This window comes from Prosopis cineraria, unplaced genomic scaffold, assembly GCF_029017545.1.
Source record: "Prosopis cineraria cultivar Desert tree isolate PC_DT_omini unplaced genomic scaffold, ASM2901754v1 PC14, whole genome shotgun sequence".
NCBI classification, from domain to species: domain Eukaryota; kingdom Viridiplantae; phylum Streptophyta; class Magnoliopsida; order Fabales; family Fabaceae; genus Prosopis; species Prosopis cineraria.
Genome location: NW_026555345.1, coordinates 10,818,492 through 10,843,905, shown reverse-complemented (window position 1 = coordinate 10,843,905; position 25,414 = coordinate 10,818,492). Strand labels below are relative to the sequence as shown.

General features: G+C 36.0%; 2 protein-coding genes and 1 long non-coding RNA gene across 4 annotated transcripts; 1 reads left to right on the top strand and 2 right to left on the bottom strand.

The window, feature by feature from the left end:
• The first annotated feature begins 3,207 nt into the window (after positions 1-3,207).
• On the top strand, positions 3,208-5,075 carry LOC129292156 (uncharacterized). Its single transcript, XR_008588870.1, has 3 exons — positions 3,208-3,387; positions 4,054-4,119; positions 4,669-5,075. It is a non-coding gene; the product is annotated as an uncharacterized LOC129292156 (long non-coding RNA).
• Positions 5,076-13,410: 8,335 nt separating this feature from the next.
• On the bottom strand, positions 13,411-14,122 carry LOC129292316 (uncharacterized). Its single transcript, XM_054929889.1, has 2 exons — positions 14,081-14,122; positions 13,411-13,926 (listed from the first exon to the last, which is right to left on the bottom strand). The coding sequence occupies exons 1-2, from the start codon at positions 14,120-14,122 to the stop codon at positions 13,411-13,413; spliced, it is 558 nt and encodes a 185-aa protein (XP_054785864.1).
• Positions 14,123-17,942: 3,820 nt separating this feature from the next.
• Positions 17,943-25,093, bottom strand: LOC129293079 (uncharacterized). Of its 2 annotated transcripts, XM_054930883.1 has the most exons (8): positions 25,027-25,093; positions 24,828-24,898; positions 24,346-24,451; positions 22,699-22,782; positions 22,541-22,580; positions 21,829-21,897; positions 21,583-21,692; positions 17,943-18,326 (listed from the first exon to the last, which is right to left on the bottom strand). In XM_054930883.1, the coding sequence occupies exons 2-8, from the start codon at positions 24,844-24,846 to the stop codon at positions 18,191-18,193; spliced, it is 564 nt and encodes a 187-aa protein (XP_054786858.1). In that variant the 5' UTR covers positions 24,847-24,898; positions 25,027-25,093; the 3' UTR covers positions 17,943-18,190. The 2 variants fall into 2 exon arrangements, with proteins under 2 accessions (XP_054786858.1, XP_054786857.1); XM_054930882.1 differs by lacking the exon at positions 25,027-25,093 and having other exon boundaries at positions 24,828-24,987.
• Positions 25,094-25,414: the final 321 nt, after the last annotated feature.

Here is a 25,414-nt window from a genome sequence, read left to right as displayed (position 1 = left end):
TCTAAGGCCTTATCGGATGTCCCCTTCAGAGTTAGCGGAACTGAAAAAGCAAATTGAAGAGCTACTTGAGAAGGGTTTCATCAGACCGAGTGTTTCACCTTGGGGATCTCCAGTCCTTTTTGTAAAGAAGAAGGACGGAAGCCTCCGATTGTGCATTGATTATAGACAATTGAACAAAGTAACCATCAAGAACAAATATCCACTTCCGAGAATCGATGATTTGCTGGATCAGCTTGTGGGATCCGCAGTTTTCTCAAAGATTGACTTAAGGTCAGGGTACCACCAATTGAGAGTGAGAGCAGAGGATATACCTAAGACAGCATTTCGGACGAGATATGGGCATTATGAATTCATGGTGATGCCGTTTGGACTTACGAATGCTCCTGCGGTATTCATGGATTACATGAATAGGATCTTTCGACCCTATTTAGATAAGTTTGTAGTAGTGTTTATTGATGACATTCTTATTTATTCAAAGGATGAGAGGCTCATGGTGAACATTTAAGAATCGTCTTGCAAGTTTTGAGGGAACATAAGCTTTATGCCAAATTAAACAAGTGTGAATTTTGGCTCCAAGAAGTAAAGTTTTTGGGCCATGTTGTGTCCAGAGTGGAGTTGCGGTGGATCCTAGCAAGATTGATGCAGTGATGAAGTGGGAACAGCCAAAATCTGTTACAGAGATACGAAGCTTTTTAGGTTTAGCAGGTTATTATCGTCGCTTTATTAAGGGATTTTCGCAAATTGCGATGCCCTTAACTAAGCTAACTAAGAAGGATGCCCCATTTATTTGGACTGACAAATGTGAAGCTGCTTTCCAAGAATTGAAAAAAGAGGTTAACCACTACTCCAGTATTGACTATTCCTGACCCTGTGGTGCCGTACACTCTGTACACTGATGCTTCTTTAAAGGGTTTAGGATGTGTTTTGATGCAAAATGACCGAGTGGTTGCCTATTCCTCCAGACAGTTGAGACCACACGAGGAAAATTACCCTACTCATGATTTGGAGTTAGCTGCAGTTGTGTTTGCTCTGAAGATATGGAGACACTACTTGTATGGATCTAAGTTTCAAATCTTCAGTGACCATAAGAGCCTGAAGTATTTATTTGATCAAAAAGAGCTTAATATGAGGCAGCGACGATGGATGGAATTTCTGAAGGATTATGACTTTGAATTACATTACCATCCGGGTAAGGCTAACGTGGTAGCTGACGCCTTAAGTAGAAAGACTATTCATGCTGCACATTTGATGGTTCATGAATATCATTTGTGGAACAGTTTTCATGATGTTCAGTAGATGTGATTGAACATCAAATGGCCGCACTCCAGGTAGCAGACTTTGAGAGCAAATCTGGGAAGATCTCAGAGTCTCACAGCAGAGTGATGACTACTTAAGGAATATAAGGAAGGAGATAGTGGTAGGTAAGGCCCCAAATTTTACCATCTCTGAGGACACAGTGATGAAGTATAAAGGTAGAGTTTGTGTACCTAATGATCCAAGATTGAGGAATATCCTTTTAGAAGAAGCTCATAGGAGCAAATATACAATTCATCCCGGTATAACTAAAATGTACCATGATTTGAAGCGAGGTTGGTGGTGGCCAGGAATGAAGAAAGATGTAACTGAATTTGTTTCTAGATGTTTAACGTGTCAGAAGATAAAGATAGAACATCAGAAGCCAGCTGGAACACTGCAACCGTTAGATATTCCAAAGTGGAAATGGGATGATATTTCCATGGATTTCATCACTGGACTGCCAAGAACACCCTCGAGTAAGGATGCTATTTGGGTGATAGTAGACCGACTCACCAAATCAGCTCACTTTTTGGCGATCAAGTTTACCTCTACATTAGAGAAATTTGCTGAGATATACATTAAGGAGATAGTTAGACTTCATGGTATACCCTCTAGAATTGTGTCAGATCGTGACCCAAGGTTCACTTCAAACTTTTGGGGTGCGCTACAGAAGGCTATGGGTACCAGACTGAGTTTTAGCACCGCATACCACCCCCAAACAGATGGACAAACAGAGAGGACGATCCAGACTTTGGAGGACATGTTGAGAGCTTGTGCCATTGAACTACCAGGTAGTTGGGATAATCATTTGCCATTAGCTGAATTTGCTTATAATAACAGCTATCATTCTAGTATTGGGATGGCGCCTTATGAGGCCTTGTATGGAAGGAAGTGTAGATCGCCTTTATGTTGGACAGAATTAAGTGAGAGGAGTATCATTGGTCCAGAAATTATAGAGCAGACCACCCAGAAGATTGCAATGATTAAGCAAAAATTGCTAACCGCTCAGAGCCGACAGAAGAGCTATGCTGATAAGAGGAGACGGCCGTTAGAGTTTGAAGTAGGAGATCATGTATTTTTGAAGGTTTCTCCAGTGACAGGCATTGGTAGATCCATTAAGGTAAAGAAATTGACACCTAGATTTATGGGCCCGTATGAGATCTTGGAGCGAATTGGATCTACTGCATATAGAGTTGCATTACCTCCACAGATTGCAGGTATCCATAATGTGTTCCACGTATCACAGTTGAAGAAGTACAACCCGGATCCCTCCCATGTTATTGAACCTGAAGAAGTAGAATTGAGGGAGAATTTGACCTTTAGATCCGAACCGGAGCGAATTGAGGACTTTAAGGACAAACAACTATGCAATAAGACCATCCGACTCGTGAAGGTGATTTGGAAGGGTGGAGCCCTAGGTGATGCTACTTGGGAGACCGAGGAGAGTATGAGGCGAGATTATCCCACATTTTTGCTTAGGTACATAGTTTCTAAGCTTATCTATTAAATTTTGAGGACAAAATTTCTAAAAGGAGGGGAGAATTGTAACATCCTGATTTTTATATAATAAAGAAATTGTGGAATTTAGGTTTTGAGGAAAAAAAATGATAATAATAGGAATTTATATTATTTGAGGTTATTTAGAAATAATATTATGATTAGGTATTTAATTATGAATTTAAAAATTTAAATTTAAAACCACATAAGCAATATTTAGTTAAGATATAATACATAAATAATTTTTTTTATGTGTGTGTTAAAAAAAAAAGAGAAGGTAGAAGGAACAAAAAAAAGGAAGGGTGGAAGGTTGTTGTTTCTAAGTCCCACATTGGTTAGATGAGGGAAGAGAAGAGGTGCCTTCATGTATAAAAAGGAGGGGGTGTGTGCATTAAGAAGCATGAGAGGCTAAGATGCAATTTAGAGAAAATTGCAACTTTGGGCCCAAAGGTTTGAATAATTAAATTCAAACCTATAGTTTTTTTTTAATATAATTTTGGGACTCACAATCCCATTTTTATATTATTTTTCTCTCTTCCTCTCACGTTGCTCGGCGTTTTCTCGCAAGGGGGGATTATTTTCTTTTTTCTTCAGGTATGTTCTAACTTTCCTGTTTAGATTAGCATTTAAAAATTTATTTAATTACAAAATTAATTTTATAGTTATTTTCTAAATAATATTAGCTTTCTAGTGATATGATTATTTTGTAGGATAGAGTAAATATTTTGATTAGGATTTTTCTATAGGATAGTTAATCTGATGATATGATGGATTAAAAATATAGGTTAAAATTCTTAGGGATATAGTAAATATTATAGAATATTTTCTTAAGGTTGAAACTCATGTTTAAGAATTTTTGAGTTAAAATCTAGATCTATATGGTTGAATTTATGTGGAATCTGAGATGTAGGGATAAATCTATGATTATTAAATATTTATTTAAGTATGAATAGGTATTTTTGAGGTTATAGAAAGGTGATTTGAGGCTTCAGGATAATTCTAAAATTTTTAATTTATTTTTAGATGAATTTTTAGAATGTAGAAGGATGAAATTGCGATACTAGAAGTGAATTGAGGATAAAAAAAAAATAGTTCATTAGGGTACGAGAATTTTAGAAAAGAATTTGGGAAGTTAAATAAGGCATAAATCTTAAATTAGTGTTAATATGGACTATAGATTTAAGACTTTCTAACTCTTTAAATTAGAGTTATTTATTTTAATGTAAAATTAATATATAGTATTGTGAAATAATTATGTAGATTATATTGACAAAGATAGTGGTGAAAAAGGAGTTGTGAAGGGGAACTTGTTATTCAAGACACAAGGTAACCATTATTAATGTGTTGTGATGAGTGTGTTTGTGAATGGTTATGTGTTGTTTTGTTGTTTGGAAAAATTATGAATTATTGAAAATAAATACTGTATATACTTGTTTGAAATTATTGCCAAGTGGGTTAAAAATTTATTTTTGTTTATCATGATGAGATATTATTGTTCGGATATATTCCTGTTTGGATATTTGAATGATGCATGACTTGTCAGGGTATTTTAATGTATGGTGTTAATGGGAATTTCTGTTCGGTTAATTATTACCACGTGGTAAGCCCTCATTGGACCCAATGAGTGGCGTGTCGCTTGGTCCAACTCACCTTTGGCCGGGTGATTTGGCGTCCGAGCATGGCGAAAGGAGGATATAAGGTGCAGTCATGCAAATTAAATACTTGTTCGGTTTGTTTGAAAATATTGTTCGGTTAAATGTTTTGTGTGCCCACTTAGCAATCGCATGATTAGTTACATCCGCATGCATCATTACATATTAATTTTTGGTTACTGAGACTTTTAAGTCTCATTCCCCGTGGTTAATATTTTTACAGGAGCGAATCCGGCCGAGAAAGCACCAGAGGTGTAATTATGGTGTATGAGACACCATCTTTTACGTTGCCTCTTATTTTGGATTATACAATGTATCTTGTGCCAACTTAGGACATATCTTGTCTATGGAGCATGTAAACTCTAATCCTTTTTATTAAATGCATTTATATGTCCAAGAGGATTATGTCTGTCCCTTTTGATTCATGACCTAATTTAAATAACATGCTATGAGGATCATGTCTGTCCCTCATGGTTCTAATTGCTTTTTGAGATATTTTAAGACCTGTGGTATATTGTCTTGGATGTATCATGGTAGAAATTTTTCTACCATGATAAGGGTATGATAAGGGTTCAATGAAAAAAAAAATGATTTCTTGAATTAATAACTTGCGAAAAATCGGTTTGTAAATTTGAGGGTGTTACATATTATGTAACAGCCCTCCTGGGTCACCACTGCCTTTCCAGGGTCTTTTCCCAGGCGCTGGACAACACACATGTCACCACATGATTGCCGGCTTTCCCACTGGTGGTACAGTGGTTATTCCTCACCCCACCCTCACGGGGGTCTTTTGGAACCTCCCCAGACTCGAACCTCCAACCTCTACCACCTTAACGAAGTTGAGACGAAGTCTGGTACCATTGAACCAAGTGACTCAATGGTACCAGACTTCGTCTCAACTTCGTTAAGGTGGTAGAGGTTGGAGGTTCGAGTCTGGGGAGGTTCCAAAAGACCCCCGTGAGGGTGGGGTGAGGAATAACCACTGTACCACCAGTGGGAAAGCCGGCAATCATGTGGTGACATGTGTGTTGTCCAGCGCCTGGGAAAAGACCCTGGAAAGGCAGTGGTGACCCAGGAGGGCTGTTACATAAAAGGCGCGGAGCCACCCCTTGGGCCTCGACTCGGTACTAGACTCTGGCCCATCACTGGACCAAAGCCGACTTTCCCACAGGTGGTACTGTGGTTATTCCTCACCACTGCCTCTCCAGGGTCTTTTGGAACCTCCCCAGACTCGAACCTCCAACCTCTACCACCTTAACAAAGTTAAGGCTAAGTCTGGTACCATTGAGTCAACTTGACTCAATGGTACCAGACTTCGCCCAAACTACGCTAAGGTGGTAGTGGTTGCGGGTTCGAGTCTGGGGAGGTCCCCAAAGACCCTGGTTAGGCAGTGGTGAGGGATAAGCCCAGTACCACCTGGGTGAAAGCCGGCATTACCTTGTGAGAGGGAAGTGTCCAGCGCCTGGGAAAAGACCTCGGGGAGGCGGGGTGAGCGGAGGGCTGTTACATAAAAGGCGCCTTTTATGTAACAGTACGGAGCCACCCCTTGGGCCTCGACTCGGTACTGGACTCTGGCCCATCACTGGACCAAAGCCGACTTTCCCACAGGTGGTACTGTGGTTATTCCTCACCACTACCTCTCCAGGGTCTTTTGGAACCTCCCCAGACTCGAACCTCCAACCTCTACCACCTTAACAAAGTTAAGGCTAAGTCTGGTACCATTGAGTCAAGTTGACTCAATGGTACCAGACTTCGCCTCAACTTCATTAAGGTGGTAGAGGTTGGAGGTTCGAGTCTGGGGAGGTTCCAAAAGACCCCCGTGAGGGTGGGGTGAGGAATAGCCACAGTACCACCTGTGGTAAAGCCGGCAATCATGTGGTGACATGTGTGTTGTCCAGCGCCTGGGAAAAGACCCTGGAGAGGCAGTGGTCACCCAGGAGGGCTGTTACATAAAAGGCGCCTTTTATGTAACAGTACGGAGCCACCCCTTGGGCCTCGACTCGGTACTGGACTCTGGCCCATCACTGGACCAAAGCCGACTTTCCCACAGGTGGTACTGTGGTTATTCCTCACCACTGCCTCTCCAGGGTCTTTTGGAACCTCCCCAGACTCGAACCTCCAACCTCTACCACCTTAATGAAGTTGAGGCGAAGTCTGGTACCATTGGGTCAAGTGACTCAATGGTACCAGACTTCGCCTCAACTTCATTAAGGTGGTAGAGGTTGGAGGTTCGAGTCTGGGGAGGTTCCAAAAGACCCTGGAGAGGCAGTGGTGAGGAATAACCACAGTACCACCTGTGGGAAAGTCGGCTTTGGTCCAGTGATGGGCCAGAGTCCAGTACCGAGTCGAGGCCCAAGGGGTGGCTCCGTACTGTTACATACGTGGTAGTGCTCGCTACCCAAGGGTCTGAGACAGGTATAGTGGATGAAATTGAGGTTGTTAGGGAGTTCCCAGAGGTGTTTTCTGAGGATGTATCAGGATTACCTCCAGAACGTGAGGTTGAATTCTCAATTGACTTGGTACCGGGGACTCAGCCAATTTCAAAGGCTCCCTATAGAATGGCTCCTTCAGAGTTAGCTGAGTTGAAGAAGCAACTTGAGGAGCTGTTAGATAAGGGATTTATTAGACCTAGTGTTTCTCCTTGGGGATCTCCTGTCTTATTTGTGAAGAAGAAGGATGGTAGTTTAAGATTGTGTATCGATTACAGGCAGTTGAATAAGGTTACGGTGAAGAACAAGTACCCACTGCCTCGCATCGATGATCTCTTAGATCAGTTGGTTGGTGCCACGATTTTCTCTAAAATTGATTTACGTTCAGGGTACCATCAGCTAAGAGTTAGTGAGAAGGATGTGGCAAAGACTGCTTTCAGGACTCGATATGGTCATTATGAGTTTTTGGTTATGCCATTCGGGCTGACTAATGCGCCTGCGGTTTTCATGGACTATATGAACCGCATTTTTCGACCTTTCTTGGATCAGTTTGTGGTAGTTTTTATTGACGATATACTGATCTACTCTAAAGATGAGGAGCAGCATGCCAGACACTTGAGGACTGTCCTAAGGTTTCTGCGAGATCATAAGCTATATGCCAAGCTCAGTAAGTGCGAGTTTTGGATGAGAGAGGTTAGGTTCTTGGGACATATCGTGTCGGCAAATGGTATTGCAGTTGATCCATATAAAGTTGAAGCAGTCATGCAATGGGAGAGACCAAAATCGATAACTGAGATCCGTAGTTTTCTGGGATTAGCAGGTTACTACCGGCGTTTTATTAAAGGTTTCTCTCAGATTTCTATGCCTTTGACTAGACTCACAAGGAAGGATAGGCCATTTATCTGGGATGATAAGTGCGAGACAGCTTTTCTTGAGTTGAAAGAAAGGTTAACAACAGCTCCAGTATTGGTGATTTCGGATCCTCAAAAGCCCTATGATGTGTATACTGATGCCTCTCATAAGGGTCTTGGTTGTGTTCTAATGCAAGATGAGAGAGCAGTGGCATATGCATCTAGACAACTTAGACCGCATGAGGAGAATTATCCAACACATGATCTCGAGTTGGCTGCGGTGGTCTTTGCGTTAAAGATCTGGCGTCATTATCTTTATGGAACAGAGTTCAGGGTCATGAGCGACCATAAAAGTCTCAAGTACCTGGTAGATCAAAAAGAGCTGAATATGAGACAGAGACGTTGGATGGAGTTTCTTAAAGATTATAATTTTGAATTTAAGTATCATCCGGGGAAAGCAAATGTGGTAGCAGATGCTCTTAGTCGCAAGACCTTACATGTAGCCTATTTAATGGTTCGGGAGCATAGATTGATGGAATCTTTGGTTGAAATTTTTTTGGGTATGACTAAGTTCTCTTTGAATGGTCTTAATACTATGGTTATTTCTAATGAATTTTGGAAAGAGATACGAGATGCTCAGCTTCAAGATCCGATTTTATCAAAAATAAGTCAAGACATCGAGAATGGTGAGATAATGGACTATTGGTTTAGTGATGATGGGTATGTGGTTTTCAAGGATAGGGTGTGTATTCCTAACAATGAGTCTATTCGGAAGAAATTGTTGGATGAGGCACATCGAAGTAGCTACACCCTTCATCCCGGTGCTACTAAGATGTATCATGACATGCAGCGTCATTGGTGGTGGCCAGGCATGAAAAAGGATGTCACAGAGTATGTTAGTAAGTGTTTGACCTGTCAGAAGGTCAAAATAGAGCACCAAAAGCCATCGGGGTTATTACAGCCTTTGGAGATTCCTAAATGGAAATGGGAGAGTATTTCAATGGATTTTGTATCTGGTTTGCCAAGGACCCAGGCTAGTTTTGACTCTATCTGGGTAATTGTAGATCGTTTGACTAAGTCAGCACATTTCTTACCGGTCAAGACCACCTATACGGTTGATAGGTATGCTGAGATCTACATTAAGGAGATTGTGCGACTACATGGGGTACCGAGGGATATTGTTTCAGACCGTGATCCTCGGTTTACATCGAATTTATGGCAAGCTATGCAAAGGGCTATGGGTACAGATCTGAAATTTAGTACGTCTTATCATCCACAAACGGATGGACAAACTGAGCGGACGATCCAGACATTAGAGGATATGTTGAGGTCATGTGCCCTAGAGCTTCAGGGAAACTGGGATAAGCATTTACCTCTGGCAGAGTTTGCTTATAATAACAGTTATCATGCCAGTATTCAAATGGCTCCTTATGAAGCATTGTATGGAAGACGATGCAGATCGCCTCTTTGTTGGTATGAGTTGAGTGAGAGGACAATGATGGGACCGGATGTGGTAGATGAGACCACAGAGAAAATCAAATTGATCCAACAAAAACTTCTTACAGCACAGAGTAGACAGAAAAGTTATGCAGATAATCGTCGTAAGGACTTGTCTTTTGAGATTGGGGATCATGTCTTCCTCAAAGTTTCCCCATTGACAGGCGTTGGACGCTCAATTCGGGCTAAAAAGTTATCTCCTCGATATATGGGTCCTTTTGAGGTTTTGAAGAAAGTAGGGCCGGTGGCTTATCAGTTGGCATTACCGCCTCAGTTAGCGGGTCTACACAACGTGTTTCATGTGTCACAATTGAAGAAGTACCAGCCAGACTCGTCGCATGTGATAGAACCTGAGGAGGTTGAAATTCAAGAGAATTTAACCTACCGGACTGAACTAGATTGTATTGTGGATGCTAAGGATAAGCAACTCAGAAATAAAACAATCCGGTTGGTAAAAGTGATTTGGAAAGGGGCAACTCCGGGAGATGCAACCTGGGAGACTGAGGATCAAATGAGGAAGGAATATCCACAGTTGTTTCCCTAGGTATGTTTATCTCTTTGGTTCATGTATTAGCTTGGATTTTGGGGACAAAATCCTTTTTAAAGGAGGGGAGAATGTAACATCCTAAAAATTTTAAGACTCAAATTTATTTAAAAAAAATAAACAAAAATAAAATAAAATATCTATAATTAAATTAAAATTTAGAATAATTTAATAGAGGCCCAGAGTTCGAATTTTACTAAGCAAAAGTTTGGTTTTATTTGATTTTTAACTATGGGAAAAATTACCAAAGTTGACCCGGGCTTTTGTGCAATAATAAAAAATGTTGGGCCCTTTCTTGTAATTTTCCCCAAAGTTTTTGACCAGCATTTTAAGGAGCAAAGTGATGCAGAAACGCAGAGAAAATGAGAAAGGAAGCAAACGCACAAACGGGAGAGAGAGAGAGAGGAAGAAGAGAAGAGAAAGGGAGGGAGTTAGGCTTGGATCTAGGAGTCTTTGCGACCGTTGCGAGCTCGGCTACACGATAGGTAAACTCCCTACTTCAATCCTCTTCTCTTTCTCTTGATTTTCTTCAATTTTTGGAAGAGGAAATTTTTGGATTTTGATCCCAAAGGCTTTATTCTTGTAAGCTTTTGTTTCTTTGGATTCTAGGGAGCATGTTTTGAGTTTCTATATAGTGATCTAATGTTTTGAGTGAATAATTGGATGAAAAGAGGTGTTTTGGGCACAAAATAAACCTTGAGAAATTGGGTTTTTGCTCCTCAATGGTTTAAGCCTATTGATTTAGTTATAATTTTGCTATTTGAGCCCAATAAGATTTAAATTAAGGTTTGGTTTTCATTATAAGGGCTAATGGTGAAAGTTGGTGGCACTAAGTAAAGGTTTTTAATTGATTAAAAAAAATTATATAAATTGAAAATTAGCCTAGTGATGGCTAATAAATGGTTTTGGTGGTTAAGTGATACTATGTGAATGGTTGGTTTAATATATGGACCATTAGGGTGGATTATGACTCATTGACCTAAGTTGTGTGGTATAAGTTATAGTCTTCATTAATACTATTTGTCATGATAAGTGATGTGGATCACTTATATGTTGTAGAAAATTGTTGGTGGAACTTATTGAGAAGTAAGGAACAAGCCGAGCCCTATTTTGTACAAGGGGAACTCTTTTAGTACCAAAGGGTTGAGGTAACAGGGGAATTTATATTTCTTATTACTTTGTTTTAGCTATTTTTGAATAAATATTACTAGTTATCATGCATCACATGTTTTAAAAGATTAAATGTGCTTTATAAGGGGTTATGGGGTACTACTTTGATTATAGTGCAAATATGTTTTCTAATTGTTTAATAACAATGTTTTTATGGAAATGAGATTTATAAATATTATACTACTTTAGAGTGTTGAATGGTCAATACTCAGGAAAGGTAGACAAGAGTAAAAGGCATGATCTCGGTGGGAGTTCACCAATGAGAAGGTGTGGATTTTTGATATTCTATGGCACACTGTCAGTACTCAGTGTTGTCTTACGTATTGTGGGCTCAGTGCACTAAAGTGGTTAGTGTATTGAGTGTTCGACACCTCTCAGTGGGGGAGGGAATCCGACATATGAAGTGTGAGGTTGAGTGCCTAGGCCAAGGTAGCCCTCACATGGAGAGTAAGTCGGGCTGGCTCTGGGAGGGAGTTAGCTTTGACTGCTCAAGATTCACGTCGAAGGGGCATAGGCGGTTCGGTGGATTAGATCATGCCTTAGATTATGTTTTGTGCCTGTGGAGGTACAAGTAGGTATAAGGTTTACCTGCGAGTTAAAGAGTGCCAGGGGGCATTCTGTTGGTCATGAAAGGCCATACCGACCTAGGTCATGCATTCATGCATTTTAAATGGCTAAATTATATACTATGTTGAATTTATTATTCATTTATTTAATTATGGCTTACTTTGTAATAATCAATATAGATTTCACTGTTACTGAGACTGTGGTTGTCTCACCCCTTTCTTTTCAATATTCTAGGTCCAGGCGAAGGATCCAGTGGTGGACGGGGAAAAGAGCAAAGCTAGGGGTTTGCTTGTGATTTGTAAAGAACTGCAACCCCTTTCTTTTGAGCAAATATACTGTAATGTATTTAAGATTAGGGTGCCAGTAGGATATGATTATGTGTGTGTGTGTGAATATGTGTGGATTGTGTGCTTGTGTATGAATTTTTGTCTGTTTGCAGACTTGTGGCTAGGAAACTTGGTTATGGTGTGTGGTTTTGATGGATTTACTTAGTAGACCAAGTTTCTATTACAAGCAGATCTTTATTTTGATATATATGTGATTTTATAAGCAAATGCAAAGTGGTTGCATTGCAAATGGTGTGCTATGGGAAAACATACAGCTTGGATAGAGAGAGTGGGTGCGTGGGCCCCACAAGGAGCTCTGAGCCAAGTGAAAATGTTTAGCATATGTATTTATATAAATACATGGTATTTGGATTGATTTGTGACCACTCTTGTATGATTTGTGCATTTTAGGGGTTTAGGGTCCATTTTAGGAAATGGCACCCGGGTGGTCAAATTTTGATGTATAGGGGTTTTCCATCATTTGAATGTTCTATCAAGTGTTTTTAATCTTATTTGACGTGTCCAAAGTGTTTTCACAGGTTTGTGACCATTAGGATGGGATTTGGACAATTTTGAAAATGGTTTTTACCAAAAAGCTGCACTTTTGTATCCGGGTATCCAAATCTTAATCCGACCGTTGGATTTCTCTAAAATTTGGGTCACAAGTAAAACCTTTTATAAGCTTCGTGTGGGCTTTGGAATCACATCGATCGGATATCGGACGGAGAAACGACGCACTCTGGAATTTGGTCTGGAGGTGCTGTCATGACAGCATTAAATTGCTGTCATGACAGCTACAGTGTTGATTTTGTAATCTGCACAAAATTCAATCCGTCCGTTGGATCTTTTCAAAATTTAGTATGCTAATAGTATTCTTTAAAAGTGACATGTGGGCTTTGGAATCACTCCGATCGGAGGTCAGATGATGAAATGGTGCACTCCGGAAGTTGGTCCGGAAGTGCTGTCATGACAGCTTTTTAGCTGTCATGACAGCAAAAATAGTCAATCTTTTAACATGTCTAATTTTTAATCCGACCGTTGGATCTTTTTGAAATTTGGTACACTTATAGTACCCTTTGAATGTGACGTGTGAGTTTTAAAATCACTTCAATCGGAGGTCGAATGACGGAATACCGCCTCCTGGAAGTTGGCCCAGGAGGGCTGTCATGACAGCAATAAATTACTGTCATGACAGCATCTTTTTATTCCATTTTCGTCTAACTTGCTTCCGTGCGCTATAGGTAGAACCTATAATTATTTTTAAGGTTTTAAATGATTTATTTCTTAAGTTAGTTAGAGGATCAACTCCTTAACCACACTTAGTTTGTTTGAATTATGTGATTTTTGGATAACACTCAAGGCAAGTGTTACAAGTTACATAAGTCAAATTTGATAATATAATACAAACATATCAGACCAATCTTTAAGTAAGGTAATATGTTCATAACAAGTTTTAAAACCCCTCATAAATCAACCATTTTTATAACACTCATATCTCAACCAATCTAACACAGTCTCTCTATCTTCCTTCATAGTCATAAATATCACTCTTGCCTCTCGAGACATAAAGAGTGAACAACATTATGAAAGCCAATGTTTGTCAGCTGTAACTTTCTCCATTTGTTTGACTAGAGACATGACTTTAGGAATTGAAGTTTCCTTGGCCTCTTGAGATTCTACCTTTGTTATTTCAGCTATGCCACCCATTGCATTTGCTATTTGACTTGTACTATGTACCTTTTTCTTTTTCCTATTGCTACTACTTTCACCCCTCTTCCTCTCACCACTACCTCCACTTAAGATTCCTTGAGAAATATTCAGAACTACTCTATTGAATCCATCGCTTTTTCTAGTAAAAGTTCCTAAAATCCCATCATTATCTCCTGAACCTTCTTCCAAATCAATACCTTCATTGGCCATACTTGGACGATGTACATCTTCGTCCTCATCTTCATTCCTATGGTAAAACCTAAGCAAGACTCCACTTGAAGGTGCCCATGCTCTGGGTCCATTGGCTGTGGTACCTCGAAACAATTCAGTCAATTCATTGGCAAAAGATAGTCCTTTATTTTTGAATTTCTCATGCGATGAATATTCCTGCATATATATTACCAATAATATTACAAAATACACAAATAAATAGAATAAGTACATAGCCTCACATAAGAACATCATATGAATATCTTTTTCTCCCACCAATCATCTAGAATATCCATCGTATTCTTGATGATTAAGTCTTAAAAAGTGATACCAGACAACCTTTTAGTAGCACATTTGCGAGTTGATCAACCATAGAGCAAAACGAGCACAAATCAAACCTTCATCCAATTTCATTTTGATGGAGACTTAGGTAGCATGAGATGTCTAAATGCCACATTGAATAGCAATGGAATGATGAATGGGGTATTTAATGGATGGATTCTCCCATCTCAATAGCTAGATTTTGAGAGAAGATTCCCTATCCCACTTGAGTAGCCATTAATTGGTATCAAAGTTGGTGGTCAACAGTTCCGAAAAGAACTACCAATGGTGGATCATAACTAACAAGAAAGTCGAGTGAAGAGTGAAGTGTCACAATATAGCCCCAAGGATCTTGGGCCACCAAGGGGAGCCCATTGATGGAAACTTAAGTTACTTGGGTGCTTTATACATATTAAAAACAATTATGAACCAAAACTATGATTTTTAAAATAGAGTTTCTATGATTTTTGGATAAATTTTTAGGAATATATAATTGAAAAATAGGCAATAGTAGCTTATGACTTATGAGATAACCATGGTTTTATGTTCATAATTAATTTTGGCATGTATAGAAGTATTTGGATATTTTTAAAAAAAATCATTAATATGTGATGCTCAGAAAAGTACTTAAGTGGGTAACTAGCTTTTGGGAGGGAGTTGTCCATCCCACTTAAGCGCCTATCACTCAGCAGTAAAAGAGTCAATCTACTTCAACAAGTTTCATTCAGTCATGTATCAAAAGGGCGAATTATTGGATACTGTAGGTCAAATCACCAGAGAATTGTTCACTAGGAGCTCTAGGAAGAGACTCACCATAGGAAAGAAACTTGAGCTGTTTTGAAAGGTGATACTCATAGGTCGCTAACATATCCCCAAGTAGGCACTCTTGGCGTCCTTAGATAGAAACAAAATAAATGGCAGATATAGACTTTCAGCATTTAACCACTGTTAAGGAAAAATTGAATCAAGAAAAATTTTCCTACAAACTTCCACTACCCAACTACACATTCATTTTTGTCCTCTACATAGGAGTTACAAGAGCCCTCTATAGCCTTAGGTAGGCATCCCTTATGGATCTATAAACGGAATTGGACAATACACTTCGGCTAACGAAGCCTGGGCCTTTTGCAGCCTTTTCTTGTTATTTGAAAAAGATTCCTCAGCCTCTATCTTTGTATCATTTTGTATTTTCTCTATATAAAAAAAAAGAGATAAAATATTCCCCCTTCATTAAACATTCATTAATTTTTGTTAGAAGGTGACTTGTGAACGCCAATTAAGTCCTAATAAATTGCCAATAAATGTCAAGGTATTTTAAACAGCTAGTTTTACTGATTACTATGTAATTATCGAATCACCATGGTTAATAATACTATTGACAAGTAACTAAATTATCACACTAGTTAAATTTATAGCTCACCCAATGCTTTAAAAAAAATCTATTTATAAAATCTTGCATACATAAGTTGAATTGTAAATTTTTGAATGACGAGCCTATAAATCTTGGATACACTAGTTAAGTTATAAATTTTTAAGGAAAGACTTATAAATTTTGAAAGAAAATTTATAAATTAAGATTAAAGGATAATTTAACTTCTAAACTATAGGTTTAGAAGTATTTAGAATCCTAAATTTTTTTTGTGAGACATTTTTTGTTAACTTTTAAAAATGATGTAATGTAATTCATATCATTAACAAAAATTAATTTTAATAGTTAGTTGACCAAAAAAAATGACATAAAAGACAAAAAAAATTGTAGAAAATGACAAAAAAAAAGGTACATAGAAAGACCCAAAAATTACAAACAAAGGCCTAAAAATAACAAAAAAAGCATTTTCTATTATTTTTGAGATATTTTTCTAATCAACTAACGGTTAAAGTTAACTTTTATTAATAGTAAAGGTTGCATTGCACGTTTTCAAACAAATAACATTAGCTATTGGTTTTTATTTACGTCTTTTGGAACTTAATTGGTATAAATTTTTTTGTGAAATACTTATTTATAATTTTTTGGAGTCATTTTTTATATTTTTTTCAGGTTAATAATAGTCAAGGTAACGGATATTTAACGAAAGGATAACATTATCCTATTTTTATTACTTTAAGAGTGACATTACACCGTTTAATAGTTTAATTTAGAATATTCTTGAGAATAGTTTAAAAAAAATAATGCCCTTTAATCCTTAATTAAATCTCAACCAGTCATCACACATAGGAAGATTTATATATGCTTTGGCATTGAGGTGAAGTGCATGAAACTGGGAAAAAGCATAGAAGCTTTTCTCAAATCCTATAGAGGCATTACAGTCAACAAATTTTAGTCGGGAAATCGCAAAGAAAAAACTGTTGGGTTAAAATTTATAAATTTAATAACTCTATGAATTAACTTTAATTAGTTAATTAATTAATTAAAAATAATTATTCATGGTGAAATACCTTCAATATTCTATATATGCATATCTGGCGTACGTCTTGCCATGAATTTTTCTTCTACACCATCACTGCTCGTAATGCACCGTCTCTCTTGCCATGTAATCATGGATGGAGGGAGGGTTATGAAATATTTTAGTATATATGCTTTTTAATTTTGGTCCTTCTCATGGTTAAATCTTGATTCCATCTTTGCATGCAATGTTTTAAAAGTCAGACCATATGTTTAATTGGAAAGGTCAATGAGACTCAATTTTTGTGATCTAATTGATTAGATTGGCAGTCAAATCGATAATATAATAATTAATTAAAATCAAATAAGAATAATATTAAATACATATAATATATATATATAAGAAATAAATTTACAGCATATCTAATTGTTAACAAAAAGACACAATATGACCATAAATCAATAATATTAGAAATTATAATTTTACAATTTACCAAATATACATGTTGATTAAATAAGGCATGAATATGCTCAAAAATATTTATATTTCCACCATAGTGATCAACACCTTCCTAGAAAAATAGTTTCAAATTATATTAGAAACACGCAAAAGATCTACAAATGAAGTTGACTTTTAATACAGTTTAATTTTTAATTTTTTTCTATTTTTATAATCTCTTAAGTTTTTTATATTATGTATAAACTTGTTTAATTTTCTAATAATTGTTCCGCTTTTTATCTCAACATTAATTTCTAGCTCAACTTGCTTTGCTTATGCCACAGACTATTTCTTATGTGGACCAATGACATTGAGCACTTCGTGAGAAATTGTTGTATAGACTTGGCATACCACATCATTTGTTTAATATGATTTTGCCATTGATAATGGTAAGGAGAAAAAAAGCAAGAAATTAAAAAGGCACTCAATTTAAAAAACAATCATTAAAAATAGTAACATAAAATTTTATTGAATTAAATTAATACAATTTTATTGAATAGAACATAAATAGTATGATACACTAGATTCATGCAAGAATTTCTTGCACTTCCTGAGTCTCTTCTAAGTGTAAGTTTGCAAGGTTAATTACGTGGATGTGATGAGTGCATCCGTGCATGAGTTCTTTTTGTGTGGTGAAGGATGAAAAAAAGCATAAAATTACCATAAAATTTTCAAAACCTCAACAAATATATAATTACATACTAATATAAAATATTTATTTCCATAATTCCACATAATATTTATAAAAGACTCCACTGTTCATGAAGCATGAGAAATATGACTCATCAAATTTTTCGATAGATGTTCGTCCATATACTTGTAAGGTATGTATGAATTCTCGCCAAGAAAAGAGTCGTGGTAATCCCCCCAAGACTGCCTGGATCCAACGAGTGAATAAAAAATTGGATCTACACCGAATCTCACCTAAATCTCGGTTCGAACTGGAGAAGTATACTATACTAATTTGCTTTGGATTATCCACATTCATGGTAGCCCAGAACCTAGTTATTAATTTATAGCACACTAACATATATCCTCTCAAAGTATAACATTGAAGCATCCACACAAGCCATGGGAAAGATTAAACAGGTAAATATATATGGCTTGTTGATCTCCCCCATAAAGTGAACAGACCAAAAACTCGAAATCAAACACTCATGTGGAAGCAAGCCCCTATATGATATAAAGCTCTACACACTGACACAGACACACGACACAGCCCTGAAGTCTAAAATTGTTCACACATTTGGATCCTTCCCGAAGCCCATGAAAACATGTGTTGCCAGCATTGAACCCCTACGAGCCATTTCTGCAACTCGGCCAAGGAGAGGCAGCTTCACTGTTTCCTTATTCCTGAGTGGTTTTTTGTCCCACCTAGTTGATTTCAAAGTCAATGTCAGTGATACAGGACAAGCTATTTTTGTTTGCGTAAGGTAAAGATAGAGAATGCATTCAACTATTGGAAATATTATCATCAAGTCATATATAAAAAGAGCCTCTGCAGATATAACCTATATTATCCTCTGGGGGTAAGGATATCAAGTCATATTTATTATATTTTGTATTATAATCAGTTTATTATATTTGTTAATAATATACCGTTATATATCAATGATATCCTTTATACATTTCTAAATTGTCAATGATAAATTTTTTGTATATTAATGTAAACTGGTCATATTCCTAAATTTTTTAAAAATTCGGACCATATTTTTTTATTATAATATTTTTTTTTTACCAGTAAACCAATTCATCCTATATAAAAATCCAACATAGGAAAAATGACAGATAAAAATTCATAATAGACAGAAATGACAACTAAACAGTTTGAGTGGAGGGAAAAATAGGAAGACAATAGGAGGAGAAAAAACTAGGAGGAGAAATTTTCAAAAATAGTTTTAAAAGTTTCCCTCCTAGTTTTCTTGAAGGCCAAATAGAAAAAATGACATAAAAATTCATAATAGATAGTACTGTCATCTAAAGACTAACTGAAAATTACTAACAACTTCAAAAACTACAAATTCCTCTGAAAACACAGAAATAAATTACCAATCATGCTCCCCAAAGTCACAGTTTGATCTTCTAACATAACAAAGATGATTTAAATTATTATTATGTTCATATCTTTAAATGAAAATATACTCTAACAACATTTTGAAGATTCTATGTTGTATTTTTAAGGAGAATGTATAATGATTTAAGAAGTATTAATAGTAACATATTTTTGTGGTTTATGAGAAAATTTTTTAATATTACGATTCTTAATTGTCATTAGTATGGGATAGAGTCCTTAATTGTGTCATTTTTCCTGAAAGAAAGACCAAATTTAACTACAAAAAATACCTTGGCCAAAAATTTTTTAAAAGAACTCCATAAATTACTAACATCTTGGAGTGAGGCTTCAAATTACAAATAGGGAAAAAAAGCATGAGCTCAAGTGTGCATGACTAAACATTTGGAAACATTGACCAACGCCCACGTTTAGTAGTTTTGTCACACTCCCTCCATACTAACTTATAAGATATTTTTGAAAGAGATTTGACATCCCAAAAAATAAAACACTTTTGACAAAAATAATATTTCATTAATGATATTTTGTCAATGTTACCCTTCCCATTATACTCTCCTTCTAACATTCTTTCACAAACAGAGTAGTAAATAAAGAGCATTTTTTGAAATTTATACTTTTTTCTCAAAAAAATAAAATTGTGAAGTGTATTTAATGAGTTTTATTATGTGTGAATTTATCTAAAAGTGTCTTATAAATTGAGACGAATGGGGTATTTTCTTCATAAGAAAATGTCAAAATAATACTGTGTGCTAAAAAAAATGCTGTGTGTTGGACCATTAAACAACAACAAGCCTAATCCTACTAGATGGAGTTGGCCACATGGATTATATGACGCCATTATGCTATATTATTTATTAAGTTTTTAGGAATATTGTTAATTAAAAACTCTCGCTAAACAATCTCTAAAAGTATTCTCTTCGATCTTCCTCTACCTTTCTTAACAGAGCTTAAAGTTATCTGTTTCACTCTCCTCACAGGTGTCTCCTGTGGTTTTTTTTGTATAGTGTTGGACCATTAAAAGAAGAGAAAAAAGAATTTGCTGCATGGACTATGGAGACAATCATACGCGCTTGAAGGCCAACCATGGAGAAATATATGGAAACATGGGCTTGTGCATACAACAGTATAAGTGGACATTCAAGAACTAACTACCACTGAATTAGGTGATTCTGTCAGTTTCCTTTGGTTGGTGAAAGACGAACAAATATACCACAGAAATTATTATCTACATTACTTCAAAACAATCAACAAGGTCCACTTTGATTATAATGTGAGTGATACACACTACACTCCATAATGTAAGACATTTTCTTGTTTTTCTTTTATAATAAAAAATTTAGGTGAGTTGGATTTCAAAGACTCACCAAAGCCAAGGATGTATTTGGACTCAAAGAATACTTACAGAGGTACATACAAATCGCCTAAAAACTTGTTAAATGTTGGGTTAAACAATTATAATGACCATCCTATCCCACTTGATGTACAACTCAGTATCCTATACTATCTAGTTCCTATCATGAAGCTATGGTAGAAAGTTCTCTTGTTGCAACAGTTCAAAGATGATCGTTTGGATGCAGTTTAGATCTTGATTGGGGTCATGCTTAAAGGGTGCATTTCAAAATTTTCTTAGGTTAGTTGGCTGTGTTTCTCAACTTTAAGAGAAAAGGAGGTCATCTTTGTTTTTTCTGCTTCAGCATGAGAAAGTTTTGGTTTCGGCATATTAAGGTAAGGAGATAATCATGGGAAGTGGCATTGTCTTCCTATTTCCCTCACTCACGTTTTCGTATATGTTAAATCCACCCAAGTTTCTGCATGATCTCCTTTTTTGTCACTCAAGTTTTAAATTTAGGTTGGAACATCTTATTCTAAGCTTTTGCCTCAGTTGAATTTTAGGCTACCTAGGACTGGCCTAACAAGCTGTTATTGCCACTAGCAAATACTTCTTCTAGTCCTCAATATAAAACATCTTCTAGAAGCTTCGTTCGGTCCTTAATATAAGACACCTGATAAAACTTAATGAAGTATTAATGAGTTATTTCAAAAAATACCCACATATCCAATTGGTTCATTTGGGTGGCATAAGATTTAATGGTAGAGTTAATAACTTTAATTACGGGTAATTTGGGATCTCTATAGAAAATTTTGAAAAAATCAAGACTTTTACCTAATTTTAACTGCCTTTCTTAATCCATGTGATTTAGTTTAACATGTCTTATACATAGGATGGGGGAAGTAGTAAATAGTAACAGTCACGACTTCATCATGTATGATATTAAAAACACAATCACTATCTTATGGACATGCAAATGCAAGCTCACATGCTTGAAACTATGACTAGTCAAATCAACATGTAAGACCATGAAGCAAACAAAGCTTTATTTTACCCACTCCTTATACTAGTAGATGTTCTTGGCGGCAAAAGTTTCATGTAATCTTGAAAGAAGAAAATTTGCATATACTTTCTTCTATCATATGGAAAAAAAAATAAAGAGGTCAAATTGAATAAACAAGAAAAAGGAAAGCAAGCTGAAAAGAAGTATGAAGAAGATTCGCACGTACCAGTCTTCGTGGCGAATAACTTTACCGTTTGCAACATATAACTTAATAAGTGATGCCAAATCAATATCCTTCCCCAAGAACTTGTAGTGCTGCTTACTGTCTATTAATATCTGCATACAATACCATGAATAAGGATCATTCTATAATCAATCATGCATTAACATGCAGATACTCAAAGTAGAGTTGAACATATAGAAGATTAAAGAATGATGAACCGCATATAAGTGAGAGAAAAATTCTGCCAACCTCTTGTTTTCCTGGAGAAATCACATTTTCTTCAACACTGTAGTCAACAATTCTTGACTCACTAAATACCTAGGATAAATGATAAAAGTAGTCAAGCATCAAGACCATACAGAAGAGAACCCAAAAAAGAAAACAAAAAAAAAACAAAAGATGAACCAAAATTTATCGCCAACCCTTGGAAAATTCTTATAACCCTTCACTGGTAATCGTTAATCAAAATATTCACTGCTATTCAATGCTTGATGATCCACATGGATTACATATGATCTGGATTTTTCACTACCACTTCAGATTAGGTTGCATAAACTTTTGTAAGCAAAAACAAATAATAGCTAAGCTAATTTACAAGAAGCCAATGAGGATATATCCTACAAAGAACCGGCTTATATTGCTCTGCTTTCAGTATCAAAATTAACATCAAGGGACCATCTTTGATTTAGTACAAACGAAAGCATGAATAAAATCAAGCAAGTACTCTAAATGGTTGCCAAACGATTGCACATATCATAATTAACAAAAATGATAATGTATGGCTATACTTTGACCAAACTTTTCATCCATATTAAAAAATCCACATGAGAGATGGATATATAATTTTCTAATTCAAGGAAAGGTGGAAATGTCTAATACCTAATTGTAATTAGTAACAAACTTTCATGTCACAACTTATCAACCTAATATTCATTGAAGCAAGATCAAGCAAAAGAGAAACCTTGGGCAGAGAATAGAATGCTGATTTGATTTGTTTCAACCTGCAGTATCAACATTTTAAATTACATAAGAACAATATCTCTTCTTACAAGAATACTTAAGAGTGACATGTTGGCACTTGCAGAGGCTATTCCATGAAAAACAAAAACAAATGCATACCCATGTGCACTCATAAGTGGATCCTCAAAAGAAGCATCTGGGGCATAGATTTCAAAGTCAACAGCTGTTGCACAGGATCCATATCTGGAAAGGGCACAACAATTTGCTGGAAATAATGACACAAAGGAAATTGCAAGTTTTGTAGAGGGGGGAGAAATCCTAAAATTAGACTTGTACAGAGAACTTGTCTAGAAAAACGAAGTGTACATATTGAATGATCTGAAACATGAAATATTGAAAGAAATTAAAATAAAAAGGTGAGCCCGTTGATAAGAATGCTGCAATTTAGGAAGGTATGGTTTGGAAGAACTTAGAGGCAGAAGAGAAAACACTCCACACTCCAGCCATTGTACTTGGTTCATAATATTCTCATTATGAGTTTAACTGCAAGCTAAATGCCTACAGATGATAAAAGATGACAAAAAGAATCGTTGAAAACTCCTAACTTATTTCACTATTACTAATCTGCCAAAGATTGGACATCTCCCCTTCCTTGATTAATTCCTGTTTAGGACTTCTCTTACATTGTTATGAAGACAATTCTGACTAATTCAGCCCAGATAATGTAATTATGTAAAATATTTCATTCAATTTTTCAATATAGTGCTGTTTCATTGCAAATGCTTTATAGTGCCTTGTATCATTGCATCTTGATATGTATCAAAAACTGATTTAACCATTAAAAGTAAAAAAATAATCAATTATGATCTTTTGCCTTCCGTTTGGATGAGAAGAAAAGTTAAGATAAAAGAAAATGGGAGGAGAGAAAATGGAAAGAAGAGAAAACATGTTTGGATAGCTTGAACAGAATAGAGAAGAAGAAAAATGAGCAAATATCACAATAAATATAATGTTCTTATATCAAAATATAGATGTTTAATGTAACTATCTTTAGAAAAATATAGTGAAAATAAAAATCATATAAAAACTAACATCATCAAAATAATTTAAAATCAAATTAATTGGTTGAAATTACTTTCATGTTTTTGTATTTTAAAACCAAAATTAGTAAAAATATGTTATTTTTTATTTAAAAAAATTCAAAGTTGATAATTCTTTAAAATTAAATATAATAACATAAAAATAAAATTCTAATTCAGCTGTTGGCTTGTTGGTGAGAGCATTTTGCTTTCACCATGAGTTCAGCAACGAGCGTATCAAACAAGAACATAAAAAATAAATTATATATACATAATATTATAAAAATATGCAGTTTGCAGAAAAGATCATGGAGACAAGCACAGCGCTGATACAACCAACAATAGGTCATTAATTTTCAAGCCAAAGGTTCCTGACTCAGAGGGCTGAGGGCCTGAGGCGAATGAAGAATGGAGGGTAGAAGATAATGAAGCAAAGTATAGAAATTTGAGGCTGTTCCGTTAAAACGGTAAATCATTGAACCAGTTTTTCTAACTGGATTAATAAAATATTTTATTTATGGCCAATCTAATCATGGTTTTACTACAATTTTAATCGTTAACTCTTGAACTATTAGCTTATTAATCTGTTCAATAACCGGTCTGATTTCAGTACCTTGCATTTTAGACTAAATATTTGTGATAATTGTAATAAATAGACAGGAATTAGAGAATAATGTTAAACTTCCGCTCGTTTGAGTGTCTGGGGGGTTTAAAGAGATATACTTACAGACGCAGAATGTGAGGCATTATATCATCAGATATGCGTTTCTTTGAATCATAATCGCCCGCTTCTTTAAGATCGCGCTCAGTCGTCCGATTGAATCCATCCGCACCTGAAAGACAATACAAGGATGAACAGTCTTAAGGTCGTACGAAATCAATATGCAAATAACAACAACAGCCCAGTCAAAATACAAGACACCGAAAGAAGCTAGTTCAGATAGAATCCCCCCCTTAACAATATCAGTTCAATTTCCCTCATGATTACTCTCAGATTGAATATTGAATAAAACAGGCGAGGAACCTGACCTTAGATAGCTCGAATTGGGTAAGGTGATTTTAAAATTCAATACAAAAACAGTGAGATTTGGAGGGAGAATGACGACGTTTAATGGACATGCAATCACAGATACAGATACATGCAATCACAAAAACAGCGATAAAATTCCCAGATTAGAAAACCAAGATATGGATATGATGATTCATTACCCGCTGAAACTTTCTCCATTATTGAGGATGAAGAAATCTTGTTGCAAGCCAAGCTACTTAAGAATTGGCGTCTGAAGAGGGAAAGAGAAATTGAACTTCTCATTAGTCACGAGTAGAGAAAAATCTGATGGCAGGATATGTGAAAAAGAAAATGTGCACGGCTTCTTCGTCTTCTACGTGGCTTTTCCTCATCCATTACCGTATTCAAATTCAACGGCACTTGGCTTTGACAGTTCCTCCATGATTATCATCTTTGTGAAAAGGCCATGCGAATTTTCTCTATCGTTTCACTTTTATTGGATGTCTCGAAAGGACTCTTCCATGTGACTGTTGGGTTTATATAAGTCCAACCAGCCCATGTCAGGATTCAGGTTTTATTGCAGTAATGGAATTTCTTTAGTTTTTTTAATATTCCAATAAAAAGTTATTGAATTTTTACATAAATGAATTCTTTATTAAATTTTATTAGGTAATAAAAATTATTTTATTGTAGGGGGGGAAGACATGATTTTTTAAATATAATAAATAGTTTAAAATTTTTTTCCAATAATATAAAGGCAATTTAGTGAAGTGTAATTATTCTTTCT